Below are 17,943 nucleotides of genomic sequence, written 5' to 3'. Positions count from 1 at the left end.
TCTTTAAAACCCGCAGGCCTATTTATACCCTAACCTAGTTGGCAAATCAACTTGCAATAAAAAGCTACAAACACTAACTAAATAATATTTGTAGCTAAATCTAACTAGTTTAAATATTGTTTTAAAAAAAATTAAAGTGAGTTACCAGTATCATTTATTATTTTGACACTAAACGGGTTCAAGTGCTCCCATTATATATTTTTTCTCTTATATTTATTATTCAGAACATAGTTCTCATTCAATAAGCTCAATTTTTTTATAAACAGTTACAACCTTCAAGGCCACTCTCTTCCAAATTGTTTGAGTGCCCAAGCACCTGGCATTGTGACCCCTGAAACAGGACATTTTTTAACAGATAGTCTAATTTTTTTTAGATATAAGTGTAGGAGGGAACTAAGTTTAAGTTTCATCAAATAGAAATAATAGAATCTTTGGCATTTCCTCCAGAGTGAGCTATCATTAATTTCTAGCTTCATTCTCTTAAATTATTTGTGCTTTTATTACATAGTTTGGTGCTTTCCATATAAAACATGCCCAGGTTTGAAAACTTTTGGGCCCTGAATTACTATTTACAATAAATGGAACTTAAAGACAAAATAAGGATTCCAGATTTGGAAATAATGAACACCAGGTCAATGGAGATGAAAAGAGAATATTTAAATGATCTTTCTAATAAGCACAAGATGACTGGGAGTACATGGATTTCAAATGAAAACAGAACTTCAAAAGGCTTTAGGATTCCTAAAATTACCAAGATGATCATGGAAAATGGTGCTAATCATTTCCAAAACATAGAAAATCTTTTCTAATATACTGTTTGTAACATTTTACATCAAATAATTCTAACTTTTAATAATGTATATTTTGGCTTTGAAATGCAAGTTACTATAAATAAAAATTATCAAAATTAATAAGTATAATTTCAAAATTAGACTTTTGTTCTGTGAAATAAGAATATGAAAACTAATTTTTCAATTTTCATCATAAACTACTGCATAAGTTTTAAATATCTACTGAGTCCATTAAATTCCAAGTGGTGGCTTTTTAATACAAGTTACTAGAGAACTGGTTTGACTTTCTAAAATCAGTTAGCCCAAACTGGTCATTTTTAAGATTTAGTAAATTTTTAGAAAACACACATCTAACAACATCCTATTGTCTGAAGAAAACATGACATTTCCCAAAGGGCTATTTCGTTAGAAGACAGCAGTTAAGCAGAAAATACTGGACTGGGAGTCAGTAGACCAAATTCTCAGTACTGGGCTTCTTACTAGCTTCTGACTTTTTTCTCAGCAAGTTCATGTCAGTGAAGAATACAGGACTACCAGCAGAGCTTGGGGTCACCTAGCAAAAATGAAGTCAAGTTTCACTTTTATGTGGAGTTCAGATAAAATAGGGATGTAAAAAAGCTATACAAATTACACAAAGGAGTTGAAAACATGTCCATGCAAAAGCCTGCACACGATGCGTATAGCAGTTTTCCTGATAAAACTGCCAGGATTAGGGAGCAACCAAGATGTCTTTCAGTGGGAGAACAGATACACTGTTATCTATCCAGACAATGGAATATTATTCAGTGCTAAAAAGAAATGAGCCATCAAGCCATGAAAAGATACGGCAGGGGCCAGCCTAGTGGCCAAGTGGCCAAGTTCGCGCACTCCGCTTTGGCGGCCCAGGATCCTGGGTGCTAACATGGCACCGCTCATCAGGCCATGCTGAGGCAGCGTCCCACACAGCACAACCAGAAGGACCTAGAACTAGAATGTACAACTATGTACTGGGGGGCTTTGGGGAGAACAAGAAGAAAAAAAAGAAAGAAGAAGATTGGCAACAATTGTTAGCTCAGGTGTCAATCTCTAAAAAAGAAAAGACAAGACATGGCAGAACCTTAAATGCATATTACCAAGTGAAAGAAACCAATTTGAAAAGGCTACACACTGTGTGATTCCAACTGTATGACATTCTACAAATGATAAAACTATGGAGATAGTGAAAAGATCAGTGGTTGCCAAAGGTAGGAGGGAGGGAGGGATGAGTAGGCGGAGCACAGAGGATGTTCAGGGCAGTGAAACTAGTCTGTACGAGACCACAATGATACACACACGTCATTGTACATTTGTCCAAACCCTTAAAATGTACAACAGCAAGAGTGAACCGTAAGGAGATGCTGATAACGGGGAAAGTTGTTCATGTGTGGGGACGGGGTATATGGGAACTCTCTGTACTTTCTGCTCAATTTTGCTGTGAACCTAAAACTGCTCTAAAACTGAAGTCTATTTAAAAAAAAAAAAAAAAAGCTATACAAATGGATAAAAAAACTCCTCCCAAGGTAGATATAATCAAATGATTCTAGATGTTGTATGTTATACTTTGAATAAGCTGGAAATTTTTTGACTACTAAGTAGCTTCTATCATAATTTTTCTGAGTTTACATTAGCTTATTGTTGTTCTATATTTCTGATAACACCAAAACCAATTTGTGGTGCCAAGATAAATCAATGGATACATACATATCCCCTACTATTATGTGAGAATTAACTTTTGCTCAGATATTGAATAAAGTACACAAGTAAAGGGAATGTTAACAACTGTGCTAGACCAATTCTCATTACAGGTGAAATGAGAAAATTTTTTAAACGTTTAGAAGAAAAACAAGATTGGAATACAGTAGTTTAAAGCAAGTACTTTTGAAAACATTTGGAAATTATTATATAGAAGGAAAACTAGAAAAATATAAAAGCCTGAAAAATGAATTTAAGCAGAAAAAAGCAAATGATTAACACTAAGAATGTGCTTATTAATACAATAAAAAGACAAGCTAAACAGACTCACAATGAATAAAAATCAAATTTTTTGTTGGTTGAAAATTTTATGAAACTGAAAATGACTTTCATAAATTTTCCATCCTATTACGCTTAAGACTATGATTGCCACTGAGTTTTGCTAATAAATCATCTGAAGGAAATACCTTGAATGACTGATCCAAGTGGAGATTCAAAAGAAGTCTCTTTCGATTATCATTCAGCATGCTATCTATTTTTTTCATATGAGGCAAAAGTAGCTCATCTAAAACAAGATAAAAATTTATTGGAATAGGATAAACTATCAACAGAAAATCTTGTTAAAAATCTGTCTTTGTCTCAAAACATTATTAAGACCTTAGCCGAGTAAGAAAGCAGCAGCGCAGTGTATGGACAGGATGAAATCCCCTGCGTTCTAACCCGTCCTTGCCTCTAGAATTAACTGACACACAACATGACCAGTGGGCAACTGCCTAATTTCTCCAGAACTCATTTACCATCTGAACAGTAAGAGTACTACAGGATATAAATTTATCTAACATTATAAAATTTTATAAAATACTAAGTATGATATTCTTAATTCACTACAGTTTAAGGAAAAGAAAAATGATCAAAATCCAGTGTGAAAAATACAAGAGAAGAGTCAAAAGACTTATTTCAGAAAGGGAAACTAAAAGTACGACAAAGATCCTACTCAAAGCTTTGTGCTTTGTCACCCCTGAAACTTTAAGCTTGTTTGAGAAAAGCACTTCCAGAGTGTAAAGTTAATTACTTTTGGTGCTGTTTTAAAGACTTTAGAATACAGACTGTTTCTTAATTTATCAGCATAATATCATATTTTTATAATACTAATGACCTTTCTGAAAATGTATATATAATCCTCAGAATCTGGTTACTAATTTCATAGTTCAATAAAATGTTTGGAATATAAACACAAGCACAGTGACCATCAGAAGAACACCTCCTCTAATTGAAGAAAAGGTCCTTAGTGTGCAATGCTTTCTAAGCTCACTAGAACACACCTGATAGTTTTCTTTTATCTTTCCAGTAGTGATTAAATCAATTCAAATACTACAAGAATTTACATTTCACAAAAACAAGTTTCAAACATTTGTGGATTATTTTAAAGTATTATAACCATTAAAATCTTTCCCCCTTATATTAAATGGAGAAAAATCAGAAAACAATGATAAACAGTAGGGAAAAAAGTCATTTAAAATACAACTGCCCAGAAATGACCATTACTAACAGATGCATATTTGATGATGCAAGGAGTTTTGATTGACAGGGAAAACACTTAATGGCAAAAAGCCAACATGGGGAATTAACTATTGGGTTTTAGTAATGGTTCTTCTACCACTAACTTGTTCTATAACTTCAGGAAACATATTTTGTCTCTTTGAACCTTCATCTACAAAATAAATGTTTTGGGGCCAGCCCGGTGGCATAGTGGTTAAGTTTGTGCACTCCACTTCGGTGGCTCAGGGTGTGCAGGTTCAGATCCCAGATGTGGGCCTAGCACCACTCGTCTAGTCACACTGTGGCGGCATCCCACATAAAACAGGGGAAGATTGGCACAGATGTTAGCTCAGGGCCAATCTTTCGGACAAAAAGGTAAATAAATAAATGAATAAATGCTTTAAACCAGGTAATTTCTAATGTCCCCTCCAGCCCTACATGACTCTAAAATGACTGATGTACAGATTACTGTCTCTGATTATACGGTCAAAAAAGCAATGGACCAGAAACTAGAAAACCCTTGGACTTTAATCCTTTCTCTGCTTCTTCCAAGTTGTGGGCTCTTAAGCAAGTCACTTAACCTCTTTGAGCCTCTCACTGTCTTCATCCACAAAATGGCTAAATTGTTCTGGGATTAAAGCAGAATAACATATGTCAAAGTATGTGGAAATAATAAAACAATACATATTTTTAGGCACTGCTGTTGAAGTATATTGTTACTGACTATGCTTTGCTATTATCTTTTGATCTTACACCCATAGAATCATTTTGACAGAAGAAGGGTAATAGAAACTGGCTCATTAATCCTTTCATTCATCTTTCTAGTTGTCCCTGGTGAATGCTATAGCAGCTGAAGGGTAAACATTAGTGAGCAACATTAGATATATTTTATATAGTTTATTTATATATCAACTCCATCCCCACTTTACTATAAGAAAGATTAATAAAGCAAGAGTGTAAAGGAATAATATTAATGAATATAAGACAATGCATATATTGTTTTAGTACTAACTGATTAGGAAATAATTACTTTGTGATATAGCTTTTACTGGACACAAATATACACTTTTAATCTTTACACCATTATTATCCAGTTCATCTAATTATTAGAAAACACAATATATTGACATCTGGACCCTGCATGTAATACAGACACTGAGTGGAATATTGTAAAGCTCATAAAGATTCTTAAAATTGAAAGAAACTAGCAGATAGTTACATAATTTTCCCATGAGTAGAGATCAGTAAAAATACATTCAATATACAGTTATTCAAATATTCAGATAATTAATGAAAAGATATGACCATTCTATAGAATCAATATATCATGAATTTGTTAACTGACAAAAACCATACATTAAACGCACAACTAACAGACAAGGACAACAAAGACCCGGGAAGTGCTACTCAGCAGACTATATACCGTTGCTCTTCTCTAGGGCTTGCATCGTGTCGGGGTCCAGGGCAATGCTGACAAGCAATTCCATGTAGCTTTTAAAGGTTTCCTTCATCGCTCTTGTGTTCAAAAAACGAGTGACAAAGGGAGCTGGAGGATCAAATGCTGGGAAGGAGAAAGGATGAAATGTTAAATATCCCTTCCTGACAACTTAAGAACAATTTTATCTGTAACAAGAGCCTATAAACAGATTAAAGGTTGTAGATAAAATTTCTTAAGATTCAAGGTTCTCCCCTCTGACTTTAAACACCCCAAGTGAGACATTCTCAAAGCTGGTTTGCACATCACAATCACTAGAGAGTTTTAAAAAAAAAAAATCCAGATTGATGGACTTATTAAGACAGAATCTTGTTGGGGGGGGGGCAGGTAGTGGTGATGAAGCTTGCACATTATACTTCAAAAAAGGTTCCCAGCTAACCCTAACCCTAACCCTAACCCAACACCAGCCCAGCATTTGGAACCATCAGCCCCAGAGGAACCTGTTTCTCCTCCCTCGGCCCTACCACAGACATCTGCTGCCAGGCTGTGCTACTCCAGAATACGTGGTTTCTCTACATTCAGGTAGTAAAAAAGCCATAAGACATCTAATGTATGAGTTAACAGATAAATAACTCTTCTTTTCACTTCTGTACCTAAATTACTGTAAAAGTATGGTCTAGAGCCAAGACATATTAAAAAAAGTTTTTTAATGTAAACACAGCCCATGCACAGAGAAAATTTCACTCAAATTCAATGGCAAGAACTGTAGGATTAGAAGTGTGTCTCAGTTTTGACTTTTTAATTCAAATATATAACTATTTTCACAGCCTTTAACAGCACTTTTCAAATTATGGTCCAAGATCCCTCAGGAACTCTCCCAAGACCCTTTCAGCAGTCTCTGATATTGAAATTTTCCTAGTAATATTAAGATCTTATACACCTTTTTCACTCTGTTGACATTTATAAAAGTAATGTTGGATAAAACCGTTGGTGCCTTACTTAGCATGAATCAAGGCAGTGACACCAAACTGAACCAGTAGCCACAAACTTTGCCACGACTTTGTTATCTCACTGCCAAGCATCTGAAGGGGCAAAAAAGCCAATTCCACTCTAGTCCTTGACGAATCAGTAAAAATTATTAATTATATTAAATCTTTACCCTTAAGTAAAGGTCTCAATGTTCCATGTGATGAAATGAGAGGTACACAAAAAGCACATCTGCTATGAAGTACAACAGTCACCTCCAGGAAAAGCACCATCCAATCGTTTGAGTTACAAAATTACCCAGCCACTCTTTGCCTCATGGGACACCCTTTTTATTTGAAAGAATGACTGACAGACACACTATGCCTATACAGACTTGGATATCTGGCAGGTGTTTTCTTAAAAATTAATGACATAAACTTGTCACTTCAAGGAAAACAACTCACAGTACTGTTGCTAATAATAAAATTTGAGGTTTCAAGTAAAAATTAGAATTCTGGAAAACTTGCATCCACCACTGTGAGCCTGGCAATGTCCCAATGTTTAAAGACATCATTGATGAGATCAGTGGTGGTATTAATATATGTTATTTTTTGATACTGTAAAAATGCATGGCCTAAATGTAAGAGCTAAAACCATAAAACTCTTAGAAGAAAATATAGGGGTAAATCTTCATGATCTTGGATTTGGTGATGGATTCTAAATATGACACCAAAAGCATGAGCAACAAAAGAAAAAATAGACAAATCTGGCTTCATTAGAATTGCAAACTTTTGTGCACCAAAGGACATTATCCAGAAAATGAAATATCAACATTTAGAACAAGAGAAAATATTTTTAAATCATATATCTCATAAGGGTTTAAGATCTAGAATATATAAAGAACTCTACAACTCAAGTTCAAAACGAGAAATGACTCAATTAAAAAATGAGCAAAGGATTTCAATAGACATTTCTCCAAGTAAGACAAGCAAATGGCCAGTAAGCACTGAAGAGATGCTCAGCATCCTAAGTCGTTAGGGAAATACAAATCAAAAATGCAATGAGGGGCCAGCCCCGTGGCACAGCGGTTAAGTTCACACGTTCCACTTTGGCAGCCCGGGGTTCGCCGGTTAGGATTCCGGGTGCAGACATAGCACCACTGGGCACGCCATGCTGTGGTAGGCACCCCACATATAAAGTTGAGGAGGATGGGCACGGATGTTAGCTCAGAGCCAGTCTTCCTCAGCAAAAAGAGGAGGATTGGTAGCAGATGTTAGCTCAGGGCTAATCTTCAAAAAAAAAAAGAAAAAGCAATGAGATACCGCTTCACACCTACTAGAAGGGCTATAACCAAAAAACCAAAAAATAATAAGTGTTGGTGAGGATGTGAAAAAATGAGAACCCCCATGCATTGCTGGTGAGAATATAAAATGATGCAGTCACTATGGAAAACTGTTTGGTGGTTCCTCAAAAAGCTAAACATACAATTATCATATGACTCAGCAACTCCACTTCTAGGTATATAGCCAAAAGAATTGAAAACAAGAACACAACCAGATATTTGTATTCCATGATTCATTACAGCATTGTTTACAATAGCCAAAAGGTGGAAACAACCCAAGTGTCCAAAGCAGATGAATAGATAAACAAAATGAACATACGATGGATAAACTTACAATGGGAGAGTATTCAGACATAAAAAGGACGAAAGTTCTAATACATACTATAATATGGATGAACCTTGAACACATTATGCTAAGTGAAATAAGCCAGACATACTTATATCAGATATTTAGAGCAGGCAAATTTATAGAGACAGAAAATAGATTATCTGAGATTACCAGTGGCGGGGGAAGGGGAGAATGGGGAGTTATTGCTTAGGGTTACAAAGTTTCTGTTTGGGGTGATGAAAAAGTTTTGGAAATAGATAGTTGTGGCAGTTGCACAATGGTGTGAATATAATTAATGCTACTGAACTGTACACTTAAAAGTGGCTAGAATGGCAAATTTTATATCTATTCTACCACAACTTTTTTAATGTGAAAAAACATGAAACAGAATATGTACATTAATGAGCTAAAAAATATTTTCACATGACCAATGAATAATGTTATAAAATCATTGATCATGATACCCTTGAGATACATTCAAAGAGTAAGACAAACCAATACAATAATCTTTGTAACAAGGATGAAAAGTTGGAGAAACCACCACTTGCCAAGTTTATCAAATAAAAAACTCTGAGTATCAAAGAAAAATACTCATAATTATCTGGAAAGGTATTTAAAATACTCTTCCCTTCCCCAACGATATATCTATGTAAGGCTCAGTTTTCTTCATATACTTTAACCAAAATAATATATAACAAATTGAATGTATGAGCTAATAGGAAAATGTTACTCTTCTAACTAAATACTGTTAGTTTAGAAAAGTACAGTTGTTAAAAATACAATTTAATATGTAATGGATTTATTTTAAATAAATTTTTTAAATTTCTGTTTTAATTGACGTTCGGTAAATATAAATAGCTACAGCCCACAAAAACAAAAATGTTTTGCAATCCTCAATAAATTTGAAGATTATAAAGATTATAATATATATAGATTATAAAATTTTGAAACAGTTTGAAAATCAGGCTATAAATCTAGGTTTATTATCAATATTTGCCTTCTTTTTAAGAAGCACTAAAAATGCTTGCCTATTAGTGACAACTAGTGGTAACTCATTTGAGGACGCTGTACAACTGAGTGCAAATTGAGAACCCAAACCTGTCTATTCTAAACACTAGGCAGGAACACTAAGAGCAAAAATTACACATAATGCCTTCCAAACACACTCAAAGCACTGAATTTCTTTATAAACCCTGATGTGCACACTTCTAAACAACCATTCATAAGCAGCTTTTAAAAACAATACATTTAAAGTAGACTTCTACACTGAGGAATATTTATTATGATTCTGTTTCTATTCAAACACTCTCTAAGGTCAGCTCCCAAGCAATGATACTTGTAATGACAGTACTCATCCTGGACATCGAGGTCAACAGTACCTGCAACATCCAAGTCATCGCTCAAGTTCTGCCAAGATTACATCCTGAATTTCTCAAATGTGTCTCCTCTACCCCTGCTGCCACAACTGAGGTTCAGACTTCCAATTTATACCTGAACTATTATGTCTTGTAATTCAAATTCAGATTTTACCGTGTTGCTCCCTCCTTAACTCCCTCCAAGGACTCTCATTTTGCTACAGGATCCCAAGCTTTTCAGCTTTAGCATGGCAAACACAACTTTCCATCACCCTTTCGTCTTTTCCTGCCTACCTTCAACTTTATGCTCTAGAAGAAGACAGGTCAACAAACTTTTTCTGTAAAGGGCCAGAGAGTAAATATTCAAGGCTTTAATGGTCATGTGCTTTCTGTAGCAACTACTCAAATCTGCCACTGCAGTGGGAAAGCAACTGTATGAAAACACGTAAATGAATCGGTGTTCCAATAAAACTCCATTTACAAGAATAGGCTGCAGATCAGATTTAGCCCACTGGCCAGTTTGGTAACCTCTGCTCTAGACTACTGAACTGCCTGAAATTTCTTATATATATTACACAAGTTTGATGGCTGATGGAATGTGTGCTGGTATATTTTTGGGTTTTACAACTATCCCAGGTTTACTTTGTAATAAAGTAAATATCAATATATATAGCCTACATAACTGCTCTTTGGTGTCTTCAACAGTTTTAAGAGTGTGAAAGGGTTCTAAGGTCAAAAAGTTTGATAACTGCTAATCTATTTCAACCTTTTCATTTTATAAAAGAGAAAACTAAGGCACAGAGAGGTTACCTAGCTAAGTCACGGGCAGCTGGCTGGCAGCTAACAGATCCAGAGAAGTATGCAGTAATGCAGTATATTATAAAATTAACAAACATATTCCATTTTTATATGGAAGTATATATTATTATATACATTACTCTATCCTATTAACTAGTTTCAGAGTTGCTGCTTCCTAGGCTTGTTTTATTCTTTTCTTCTGGCATAAACATAGACTCAAAAGTCTGGAGCTAGAGGACTCTTGGTCAACCATCTGATCTAACCCCATCCTGCCCTGAGGTGAGAGAACTGGCCTCACTAAGGCTAGAGCTCACAAAGGTCTTCTTCCAGTTCACTGCCTTTTCTGTCTGACAAGGCTGTATGAGTTGGCAAACTGTGCTTTCAGTTAGTGTGTTCAGGAATTGTGAATTTATTTTTATAAAAGCCTAAGCAGAACTTAACTAGGTAGCTAAATCCCCTAAAAAAAAAATAAATTTTGAATCGTCAGCATCACTGCTCCTCTCCATTTACGTAGATGATCTAGAGTTACCAGGGTATTCATTTCATGGAGAACTCACCCTCATCATCACTGCCACTAGAATGGATCTCAGGAGATGAGTCAGATTGGGAAGATGAAAACTCTTCTTTCCATTTCTTCCGTTTCTTTGGTGGTGGCTCAGCCTTTACTTTTAGCTGTTTAACTTTGGGTTTCAAGGAAGGGGCTTTTGTGGTTACAGGTTTTGGTGCTGGAGGATCAAAAGTTTTACTGCTGCTGCTTGGCTTAGCCTCAACAGTTCTGCAACGTCACAAACAAACTTCATTAACACTGAAATACTATTAAAATAAATTAGACCAAAAGAAAAGAGAAACAGTGGAAAAGTTTATTTAATTACCTCACCAACATCTCCAAAATAAAGTCCAAGTCCTACACAAGGCCACTGGTGATTCCCCCAAAATTCTCTTGGAATATTCTTTAACCACTTACGTTCAACATTCAGCTATTAAAGGACTACTAGTTCAATCCCTATTTGTCTCTCTTCACTCTTCCCCTCCCTTTATGAACTGATTGTCCTCAATATGAGGCTGTACGACAGACGATTAATGGGCTTTAGGAAGTAATGCATGATAAACCCTTGATAGCCACATCTATCTCTGATCATCAGAAACTCACACAGGCTCCAGTGGTGACAGGTTTTGATTTAGAGACCCAACTGTATCTGTCCTAGAGCCCCTCAAGAAGATTTGCTGTAGGCCAGTCCTAGAGATTTGATTGGATAAAATTCCATCCTAAGAATAAGGTGGGCTGCTTCCAGTAAGTTGGAATCTTAATTAAACTAGATCTTCCTAGCATCTGATTGAGAATATCTAGGGTCACATTCTCTTTCCCATACAGATCACAAGGAATGTGGCTAGGTCAGATTCACGGTCCAGACAATCCAGAGTCACATTAATATATGAGGATAATTCTACTATACACTTGCCTAGAGATGTACAGGTCTTATAGTCTTTTCTCAAAAGTTACTTCATTTTAAATTTGACATTCCATTATTATTTTCATTTTATGGATAAAAAGGGGGCTTCAGAAAGAGTGCCTTACTACAAGTATATTACATAAGAAAATAAATACCTGATAGCTTGTGAAGGCTTACTTCTTGGCTTTTTGGAACATACTCTGACATATTCCTTTTTGTTTGTGTTTTCAATGAACTTCACATATATCTTTTTGTATTTACTCTTTGCATCTCCAAAATATCCAAGGTACTATGGAAAGAAACAAGGTACTAAGGAAAGGAACATTTGAATTACATAATTATACATTCTGTACATAAAATATTACTTTGCCGGCTTGATTGACTATCATACAGCTATCCTTCAAGTCTTTCAAATGCAGCTCTGGCCAAGCTAATTTCACCTGAATAAAAATGAGCCCAACTTCATTCATAAGTACAAGCCCCTACACAGAAGCAATCATCAGATGTTTACTTACTCAATGCTATTAAACTACCTAAGGACAAAAGAATAACTTCTATAAGTCTTCTGGTACATCAGGATGTTTGACTGGCAGAATAATCAATAGAAGAGCTTCTGAGCTTATCTGAACTCTTCACAGACTAACACTAATTCCTTTCCTTTATTTAAAAAAAAAAAAACTTAAGGAACAGTATAAAGTGTTTTCATTTTAAGCTGCTGGTAGTTACACATTGAATTTATTTTAAAATCAGACTATTAGGGGCTGGCCCCGTGGCCGAGTGGTTAAGTTCACGCGCTCCGCTGCAGGCGGCCCAGTATTTCGTTGGTTCGAATCCTGGGCGTGGACATGGCACTGCTCATCAAACCAGGCTGAGGCAGCGTCCCACATGCCACGACTAGAAGGACCCACAACGAAGAATATACAACTATGTACCAGGGGGCTTTGGGGAGAAAAAGGAAAAAAATAAAATCTTAAAAAATAAATAAATAAAAAAAATAAAATCAGACTATTAGAGTATCATATACTCTGTAGTTCAAACTTTATGCTATTTTATATCAGAAATGCTCAATATAAAATATATTTAAATTTAAACCATTCTATATTTTCCCCAGGATCACTGTCAAAAAATAGTTAAGGGTAATGTAAACAAGCATTTTACTTACACTGTTTGTAGCAGCAAATTCTCTTTGCCCATCTCGAATTTCCGGAACAAACTTCTGTAATAAAGCTTTTTGTACTTTCCAAATAGCTGGGGGTTCTTTTCCTATTTTTAAAGCCTCCTGTAATAAGCAGAATTAATTACATTTATAAAAACTAGAACTTAGTCTAAATTTATAGAATCTTAGAGCTGAAAGGAATCTTAAAGACCTGTCTACCTCAACCTTTTATCTTTTACCTAGCTGACTTGCAATAATTCTCCTAAGCTGGCTATTCAGTCTCTGCTTAAATTCTTCCACAAATAGGGAGCACACCAACATGCAAAGTAGCCTATTACCCTTTCGTACAGCTATTGGAAAGTTTTCTTCTAGTGATATTACCATACATTATTTATGCAATTTTATAACATTATGTATATATTCAAAAAGACAGAAACAAACATGCTAAAATATTAACAGTAGTTAATTGTGAATGGAAGGAATATAGATTAATTTGATGTTATATTCCTAATTGTCCTTTTTAATGCCATTCCTCTCCATCCTAACCAAAGAATAAAATCAAAAACCCAAGAATCGGTTTTCTTGAACACAGCTAAAATTTTCTTGTATGAAATTATAACATTCAGCTCAGGATTTTTACAATCTGAAATTACGAGAATAAGTCTAATTTTATTTTACATTATATTCCTGTTATTTTCTTTAAACTTTTAAATGAGATAAATGACCATTTTCTCCAAACTCCTAATAATACAAAGAGTTGGGAGCCTTGAAAAACATTGACATTTCAAAACTGCTCTAACTACTAGTACCTAATCCAACATACTGACTAGTCAGAAATATATAAAACTGAGATATAAGTTAAAATTATTTTAAGCTATTTTCTTTTGAAAAATATCTCACGTCTACTAGTGTATCATTTAACAATTACGACAACTTAGAATAATTATAAAAACCTAACTTTTGCACTCAAGTTAGACACATGCTATTAAACTCATCAAGAAGGCTATCATATGCACTCCCACTAAGCTCTGACCTTTATACCTGTGAACGTTCACATCACCTTAAAAGTCTCTATGTCTTCTATCTTTACCACAAATTCATCACGCTCCCTGTATTGGCCTTCGCCGCCGCTTTCCGAGTTCTCCTCATCTGTAAAACCTTCTATGGCAACAGAGTCCTGTCCTCTTGCAAACTGGTCTGAAGGAAGACCATCAAGTTCGATGGGCTTTGGGGGTTCTGCAGAGTTTATATTTTCCAGGATATTTACTGCAGATGAAGTAGAGTAGAGAGGTTCTTGCTTAACTGCACCCACAGTGGTAGAGGAAGTATTAGCAGTACCAGTGGTATTGGCAGTTGGGCTAGTAGTTGCCACCTGTAGGGCTTCTGAAACTAGATCAAGCAAATGCAAATCAGTAATACACATAATTAACCATTTACTTGCTCTGAGTAAAATCTGAACAGTTTAAAAAGAAAGACTTGGGTATTTTTGTCATCAAATTGTTTGAAACAATGAGACCCATAGTAAGAAACTAAAAAATGATTGTTAATTTCCAAGAATCAAAGTGGTGAGAATTACATCTGGATGACAAGCAGACTTAGAACCTCCACCAATCTACACTTACCCCTAACTCCACTTAACTAGCACAAAGAGACAAAAAAGGGATGCAAGATACGGAAGGGTCAGCAGACCAAAGCTGTGAAGAATTCCCAGAAGAAAAGCCGAGTGGACATGATAAAGGAAAACAACACCCCAAAATACGTTGAAACAGCACTAGAAACTACGGAAACAGAAAAGATTATAAAGTAATGATATAAAAATTTGCTAACAAACAACTTAGATGAAATGGACAAATTCCTAGAAAAACACAAACTACTGAAAAGGACAAAAGAACAGAAAGAACATCTAAATAGACCAGTAACATCTAAAGAGAATAAAAGAAATTTTAAAACATTCCACAAAGATAAGCATAGGCCCAAATGGGTTCACAGGTGGCTTCTACCAACACTTAAGTAAGAATTAATACCAATCCATCATATATTTACCAGAGATTTGTATCCAGAATATATAAAGAACTCTTACAACCTCAATAACAACAAGACAAACAGCCCAACTTAAAAAGTAAGCACAGAGGGGCAGATATATATGGTGACTGACAAATAATTATGTACAACTGAAATTTCACAAAATTATAACTATTATGACCTCAATAAAATAAAATTTTACAAGAGTGAGCACAGGATCTGAATAGGCATTTGTCCAAAAAAAAAAAAAATTGTCAATAAGCAGATGAAAGGCCATTACTCATTACATCAATGCAACCTCACACCTGCCAAGAAGGCTATAATTACTAATACAGACAATAACCTGTTAGCAAGCATGTGGAGAAACCGGCACCCTTTTACATTGCTGGAGAGAATGTAAAGTAGTATGGCCACTTTAGAAAACAATTTGGCCATTCCTCAAAATGTTAAGCATGGAAGACAACATGATCTTATATATAGAAAACCCTAAAAAATCCATCGGAAAGCTACTAGAAGTAATCAACAATACAGCAAAGTTGCAGGGTACAAAATCAACTTACATAAATCAGTTGCATTTCTATACTCTAATAACAAACTAACAGAAAGAGAACTCAAGAACACAATCCCATTCACAATCGCAACAAAAAGAATGAAATATCTTGGAATAAATTTAACCAAGGAGGTAAAAGATCTATACAATGAAAACCACAAGCCTTTTCTGACAGAAATTGATGACGACATAAAGAGATGGAAAGACATTCCATGCACATGGATTGGAAGAATAAACATAGTTAAAATGTCCATACTAACCTAAAGCAATCTACAAGTAGAGTGTGGTTTTATTTCTGGGCTTATTTGTCCTTCATTTTTATTGATATAAGAACTGAGAAACCTTGTTCATATAAATAATAGATGAATGAAGGAATAAAAGGGATTTTATTATAGCAATGTCACTGAATTTTGAAAATACTTTCTAAGTTACATGGCAAAACAAAGCACATAGCTATCTATGACCAAAAACAGGGATACTGCCACCAGCAGACCCTGAGAAAAGGACAGAGTAAAGGACACACTACTCACGAGGGATGTAATCCCAAAGAGAAGATATGAGGGGCAGGAAGAAAGAAGGGCAATACGGTAAACACGTAAGTAAATCAAAATAAACACTGACTTTAACAGTATTAATGATGTCTTGTTGAGTATTAGAAAACTAGACAGAATTAAAATACATGGTAACAATAACATTAAAGTTAGGAGGAGTTAAATGGAGTTGTAGTGTTCCGAAGTCTTTCTATTATCCCGGAAGAAAGAAAGAAACATACCAACAGATTTTGAGAGGCTGAAAATGCATACTTTAATTCCTTTTATAACCAGGAAAAGAACAGATATTTCATCAAAACAATCAAGGGGTGGGAGAGTAGGTAAGACAGGAATAAAACAAGACTATGTATTGATGGTTATTGAAACTGAACATGCAAAAATTGGTTTAATTATACCAATCTTTGTACCTTTGTTTATGTTTGAAAATTTCCATAATGAATATTAAGCAAATATTTTTCTAAAAAGAATACGTAACTTCCAAATTGGTAGAGGGAAAAATATCAATACTGTATGATACTCTTTATATGAAGTTTTAAAACAAACCAAACAAAAGAACAGTGTTTAAGGACGCATACACAGGTGGTAAATTACAAACGAAAAGCAGGGAAGTGACCACCATCCAACCAAGACAGTGGTTAGTTCTAGAAGTTAAGAGTTGGGTTTAGGGGCTGGCCCCATGGCCAAGTGGTTAAATTTGCTCACTCGCTCCACTTCGGTGGCCCAGAGTTTCGCTGGTTTGGATCCTGGGCACAGACATGGCACCGCTCATCTAGCCACCCTGAGGCGGCATCCCACATGCCACAGCTAGAAGGACCTGCAACTAGAATATACAACTATGTACTGGGGGGCTCTGGGAAAAAAAAAGAAGAAGAAGATTGGCAACAGTTGTTACCTCAGGTGCCAATCTTTAAAAGAAGAAAAAAAGAGAGTTGGGTTTAATTTAATACTCAATTTATTTTTGTACTTTTTTTGCTCTCTAGTGACTAGCATTTAACACCATAAATCTTCTTCTTTGCCCCACACTCTTGGCGCATCCCATTGGTTTCAAAATACAATGTTCTAGTGCCATTTCTAAGTGGTTTATCATTTCAGTTTTGGTTTCCTTTTTAAGCCATGAGTTATTTAGAAGTTATCAGAAATTATTTAGAAGTCTTAAAAATAACCTTATTTTTATTTGTCCCTTTCTTTTTTTCTTTCAGCTATTCTTTGATGTAATTACTGCATTGTCATCAGAGAATATGGCTTAAATAATGTCTGCATTTTCCAGTTTAGAGAAATTTTACATGTATATTTTCTTCATGTACGTTATATTACCATAAGTGAGTCACATTTCACAAGAAAAAATGTCCTTAAGGAAAGAAAATAGAGATGTGGAAAAATAGATTGAAAATGCTAACAACAATAAAATTAGTATGGCAATATTAAAAACAGAAATGGGAAATTAAATGGGAAAAAGGGAGATTTTATTATGATAAAAGGAAATTTAACTACAGTAAAATTTTAAGCACCCAATTATTTGGGTTAGAAACATATCAAGTAAACAGTGTTAGAAAAACAATAAAACACAGTGAGAAACTTTAACACAACTTTTCCAGTAATCAACACATCAAGCAATCTAAAAACAAATAAGGATAGGGAGGATTATTTTTAACTTTTCTATTAAAAATTTCAAACACACAAAAATAGAGAACACAAACCTTCACGTACCATAACCCAGCTGCAACCACCACAAACATTTAGGTATAGTTATTTCACCTCCCGTCACCTTTTACATTTGCTGGGAGAGTTTACCGCAAATTCTAGATCTGTCATTTACCTCCAACATACACACATAGGTTTTCTTAAATAACCTAATGTCATTTATTACATTAAACAAAAAATAAAAAGACATAAAGAATTTGAGCAATATTACCAAATAAAATCTATTAGCAGTTGGTACTCATGGAATA

The 17,943-nt window shown here is 34.9% G+C and overlaps 1 protein-coding gene across 6 annotated transcripts in view; it reads right to left on the bottom strand.

Annotated features, from left to right (window-relative positions):
• Window positions 1-17,943, bottom strand: part of QSER1 (glutamine and serine rich 1) — a 69,310-nt gene continuing 51,367 nt past the window's right edge. For 5 of the 6 annotated variants that reach the window (XM_070624620.1, XM_070624617.1, XM_070624618.1 and 2 more), the window contains 7 exons: window positions 13,932-14,260; window positions 12,878-12,994; window positions 11,871-12,004; window positions 10,822-11,039; window positions 5,464-5,601; window positions 2,969-3,066; window positions 1-1,344 (listed from right to left, as the gene is read on the bottom strand). In XM_070624620.1, coding sequence (XP_070480721.1) covers window positions 1,237-1,344; window positions 2,969-3,066; window positions 5,464-5,601; window positions 10,822-11,039; window positions 11,871-12,004; window positions 12,878-12,994; window positions 13,932-14,260 — 1,142 coding nt within the window. In that variant the 3' untranslated portion in view covers window positions 1-1,236. The remainder of the gene's footprint in view (window positions 1,345-2,968; window positions 3,067-5,463; window positions 5,602-10,821; window positions 11,040-11,870; window positions 12,005-12,877; window positions 12,995-13,931; window positions 14,261-17,943) is intronic. The other variant, XM_070624615.1, reaches the window with a different exon arrangement.

This window comes from Equus przewalskii, chromosome 6, assembly GCF_037783145.1.
Source record: "Equus przewalskii isolate Varuska chromosome 6, EquPr2, whole genome shotgun sequence".
Lineage (NCBI taxonomy): Eukaryota > Metazoa > Chordata > Mammalia > Perissodactyla > Equidae > Equus > Equus przewalskii.
The sequence above is the reverse complement of the archived record's forward strand: the minus strand, read 5'-3'. Positions and strand labels throughout refer to the sequence as shown.